The sequence below is a fragment of the Manis javanica genome, chromosome 10 (assembly GCF_040802235.1).
Source record: "Manis javanica isolate MJ-LG chromosome 10, MJ_LKY, whole genome shotgun sequence".
In the NCBI taxonomy this organism is placed as follows: domain Eukaryota; kingdom Metazoa; phylum Chordata; class Mammalia; order Pholidota; family Manidae; genus Manis; species Manis javanica.
The window spans coordinates 81,115,879-81,120,857 of NC_133165.1; the positions used below are offsets into that span (position 1 = coordinate 81,115,879).

The following is a 4,979-nucleotide window of genomic DNA, read 5'->3' on the forward strand; positions in this document are numbered from 1 at the left end:
TGTTTTTGGGGTGAAAGGGTTATACCCATCTTTATTTCCACAGTGACAGGTCAATCACTAGAATCCTGTCCACTCAGAAGAAGTCTGCATGCAGCAAGCCGGTCTCTGCCTCTATGCCTCTCTATCCCTGCAGCCGTCTCAGTCTCTGTCCTTGGTGCTGCCGCCACTCCAGTCTCATCTCTGCTCCCCTGCAGCCTGCAGCCATGCCACTGTCATCCACAGCACTGGGTGTAGCTCTTTATATAGAGTCAGTAACACCATATTGCACACACATGTGTAGTGAGCTGGGCCAAGTGAGAATCCTGGCCATAGGAACCTTCACTTCATCCACAGAGGCCCACCCAAGCAGCAGACCAAACACTGGCCCAGGATCCAGGACTAATGCACAGTCCGAGATGGGCCCTCCCCCATAGACACAGGAGCCACACCACTCACCCTCTGGGACCCCAGCAGCAGGCTGGCTCCCACAGATTCCCTTGACTCAGGTTCATGCCCCACCCCAGCACCAGGCTTGCCCTCTGCTGAACCAGTTGAAAAGTCAGCCCTCTCACAGACTCCAGCACAAGCCCACCTATGGACCCAGATGGTAAGCCCAGAACCTCTGGGTGGGCTGACTGATGAAGAGCTTTCCTAGCCCAAATCTGTATAGACTGGAAGAGGCACCTGCTTCCTCAGCTGTACAGACTCCAGTGAAGAACCAAGGATCATAAATAATCATGCTAAACAATACAAAAGAAAGAAAGAAAAAGCTCTAGTAAATCACCTCAAATAATGGAGCTGCTTTCTTTCTTTTATTACAAACTTTAATAGTTCCACAACTGCATATCTTTTACCTCCAGTTTAAAAGAATTACACTTTATATCCCTGTGGGTAAAATTGCAGTATTTCCAGAATCTCTTGCCTGGCTTTAGTGCACCTCCATGTCAGCGTTGTTTCTAGTGGGTGGAGAGAAGTGGTCCATCTCCTTATCAGTGGGTAAATACATGGGCAAGTGAGAGCTTATCTGGACCAGACAGGTTGGAGGGACGATGTGCTTGTTTCTGCCACAGCAGAAGAGAGAGACATGGGATGACTGCTTGGAAGCAATAGATGGGTTTTAAACTTTATTTTCTCTTTGACTGATTTCAGTTTTAAAGGTACTGTGCCCCTGGATTTGCCCCAGAGTCACAATCCCTGAGTGAAATTTCAGTGCTTCAATATTAATTACTAATAATCATTGTTTTGCATTTATTTGTGGATAGAACATTTTAACTTCACAGATGAACAAGGTTGGAATAATGCTACCTGGCTTAGTTTCTGGGCTCCAACTTCCGTAACTTCTTCAATTTTACATAATGATATCCTGTGCTTTTTCTTATTTTAACTTAGAGGTTCTACAGCTCATTATCTCAGTTAAGTAACTAAAAATTATTTAATTCTCTTTTGCAAATTTATCAAAAATAATCATTACATTCACTAAGTATGAACTTGTCATTAAATGAAACAGATTACAAAATGTCACCTAATTACTTTGGTCCAAACAATAAATATTTTAGAGTCTCTTGTACCAATTTCTTTATGCAGAAATTTCTTATAGTGATTTCAGATACATAAGGGCTCTTTGGTGAACGTTCTAGGAGGTCATGCTGATAATAAATATGCTTCAAAGATGGCAGGGAGATGATAACTGCAATATCTCATCTTTTTCCTTAATCAAAACATAAAATCTTAAGCAAAGCAAAAAAAATGTTTAAAAAAATAAATAAATATGCTACCAGATCTTGGTATGTAAAATCTATTACATAAATTCCAAAATGTTGAGTCAATTAGATTTTCTTCCTTGATGTCAATAAAATAACTTAATATGCAAAGATAAGAAGATACATTGATAAGCTAGGAGTACATTATTGCAGAGAGAGACCCCGACTAGCACGTCAGCTTCCATATGTCATACTTCCAATTACAGTGTCTTTTTAACCCTGCCCTCCCCTAAACCGCACTGCTGTTTGAAGGGCAGTGGACTGTAGTGGGCTGAACATGCCTTGAGTAAGAATTCAGGCTTCACGGTTTGCTCTCTATATGGTGAACAATTTACTCAATCTTCTTCTGTCTATATTTTGATACAAATAAAACATGATTTATAGCATTGGCAAGGGCATTACTGACAATGACTGAAGTTTGACATATCATTGGTAATTCAATAAAAGCAATTGTTTTCAAAATTATGCCAATAGAAATAATTTAAAAGAGCATTGAATGGAGGGTGAGGAATATTCAACAATATGGGTGAAATGTTGAACCACTGTGCTGTGTGTGTAAAGCATCATGAGATTGTATATCAATGATATTTTAATTTAAAAAAGTATTGAATGGTGATTTCAAAACCTACCTTTAAATTTTAAGGTAAATAATCCCTGAGTTCTTAATTTAATGTCAGAAGTAATATTTTAAACTTTCCTTAAACGATTAATTCTTTGTACCTTTTGTCTGTCTCTGTTAGTCAGAAGAATTAATGATTTAATTTAAAATGTGGAAGTATAATCAATAGAGGCATAATTTTCATTTTTCTTGCTTTCTTGCTTGTTGTCTCTCTCTCTCTCTCTCTCTCTCTCTCTCTCTCTCTCTCTCTCTCTCTCTCTCTCTCTCTCCTTCCTTCCTTCCTTCCTTCCTCTCTTCTTCTGTCCCTCCATTTCTTTCATCTTTCATTCTTTCTTCTTTGTACTTCATTGACAAGAACTCTGCTACTATTTAGGATAATTTTGATAATTTTGCTTTTGAGGGAAACTTGTGCTATTACTACATAATGTATCTTCTAGATAACTTATATACTTTTAAATACTACTACTTTCCTTCCTGCACCAGAGCATTTAAAAAAAGATTGGTTAACAAACAAAAAGATTTAGTTACTTGGAAATACATTTTATAGTTTCATGATGAGGGAAAACACCACTTATGAGTTTGGTTCAAAAGAAGAAGAAGGAGTTTGCCTAAGTTGAGTGTAGAGTGCAGTATTAAATGTCTCTGATAAGGTTAATATGACTGAATTATAGGCACAAACCATTGAAATAAGCTAGAAGCTGTAGTTAAATATTTAGGGGACTTTCTTCTTTCATTTTACTTTTATTTATCAAAACTTTTATTTCTTTGAGAGAAATACAATCCTCTTCATGGAGTCATTAAAAGCTTGTTTCACTTGCTTATTCCTCAGGGTGTAAATGAAGGGGTTCAACAAGGGGGCAACAGATGCAGTGAGCACTGAGACGCCTTTGTTTACGGCCACCTCCTCCTTTGCAGAGGGCTTGATGTAGATGAAGATGCAGCTGCCATATGTGATGGAAACCACAACCATGTGGGAAGAGCAGGTGGAAAAGGCCTTTTTTCTCTGTTGGACAGAGGGGAACCTGAGAACTGTCCTGATGATGTGTGTGTAGGACAGAATCACACACACTAGGGTGATGATGAGTCCAAATACAGCCGCAAGGATAACCACTTGTTCTATTACCCGTGTATCTGAGCATGAGATCTTTAGGAGGGGACCTGCATCACAGCCAAAATGATCAGCTGTATTGGAGTCACAGAATTCAAGCTGGAGGCCCAAGCTAAGGGGTGGGAGAATGATCACCAAGCCAGACCCCCAACAGCAGAGGACTAATAAGGCACAGACCCTACTGTTCATGATGGTCATGTAATGCAGGGGTTTACAGATAGCAATGTAGCGGTCATAGGACATGGCTGCCAGGAGAAAAAATTCTGTTGCTCCAAAGAGAACGCCAAAAAATATTTGACTGGCACAAGCATTGTCGGTAATGGTATTGTCCCCAGTTGACATGCTGTACAGGAATCTAGGAATACAAACAGTGGTAAATGACACTTCTAAGAAGGAAAAATTTCTGAGGAAAAAGTACATAGGAGTTTTCAGATGGGAGTCCACCAATGTGAGGGTGATAATAGTCAGATTCCCTGTTACACTCAACATGTAGGTGAGAAATAGGAAGATAAAAAGCAGGATTTGCAGTTGAGGATCATCTGTGAGTCCCAACAGGATAAAAGTTGTTATTACCGTGTGGTTTCTCATCACTGACTTTCACCTCTCCTCAGTAAGCATGCAAGAATCAGAGAGAGTTTAGGAGGAGGTAGATATTCAAATTCTGCAGCAGAAGGCTATGCATATAAAGGCCAAGAAAACCAGCTGCATTAGTTTTCTCCTTTCCCAACATGATCAATATTGCCACTATTCCAATAGTCTTCTTCAATATTACATGTATGAGTAATAGATTCCTTCAGAATTCATGTTGTAAAACAATTTTTTTTACATCATTCTTTGCCCTTCAGAATATAAAAATGTAGATGATTGTAATTCATAAAATGGATTGGATTTACAAATCCATTAGGGTAAAAAAGATGATGTTACCTCACATGTAATTAAACATTCTTTATCCAACATGCTTTGGATATGGGGCATATCCAGATAATTGAGAAAATTAGTTCCCTTCAATTGTGACTCTTAGAAGATGGTTTTATGGGTAAGATGCATTTCTCCTGGAAAACAAACACACAACAATAACAAAAATACACAACTCAGGAGCCTTATATTTTCCTTTGTGTCCTTATTCTTCTCTGCCTGTATTCCTCATTCTTAACTCAAAGATGGTTTGATATACACCTATTTTATCTGTAGTGTAAAAAGTCATCATGTTCAAGATATTAACAAAAGGATTATCTTCATATCCTTTCATCTGATTTTTCAGTTTATTGACTGTAGTCCCATTTCTCTGAAAGCTCTTGAAGCTAAAACTACATTTAATATCACTAACTATATTCTTCTAGGCTGTGCCTTTTCATTTTTTCAATTCCTTTGAAAAGATAGTGTTTTCTCCTTCTCTTCTTTCCTTTACTCAGTTTAAGATTTAAACCTCTGAACCCTGACTTTCACTCCCGACCCACCACTGCTTCTCCTCACACCTGCAACTTCACTACTGTTGAAGCCCATGCAATAGTTC

At 38.6% G+C, this 4,979-nt stretch overlaps 1 protein-coding gene across 1 annotated transcript; it reads right to left on the minus strand.

Annotated features, from left to right (window-relative positions):
- Positions 1-3,115: 3,115 nt before the first annotated feature.
- LOC118969079 (olfactory receptor 6C2-like) lies at positions 3,116-4,054 on the minus strand. Its single transcript, XM_037002185.2, has one exon. It carries the CDS (start codon positions 4,052-4,054, stop codon positions 3,116-3,118), a length of 939 nt encoding a protein of 312 aa, XP_036858080.2.
- Between the last annotated feature and the right edge of the window lie 925 nt (positions 4,055-4,979).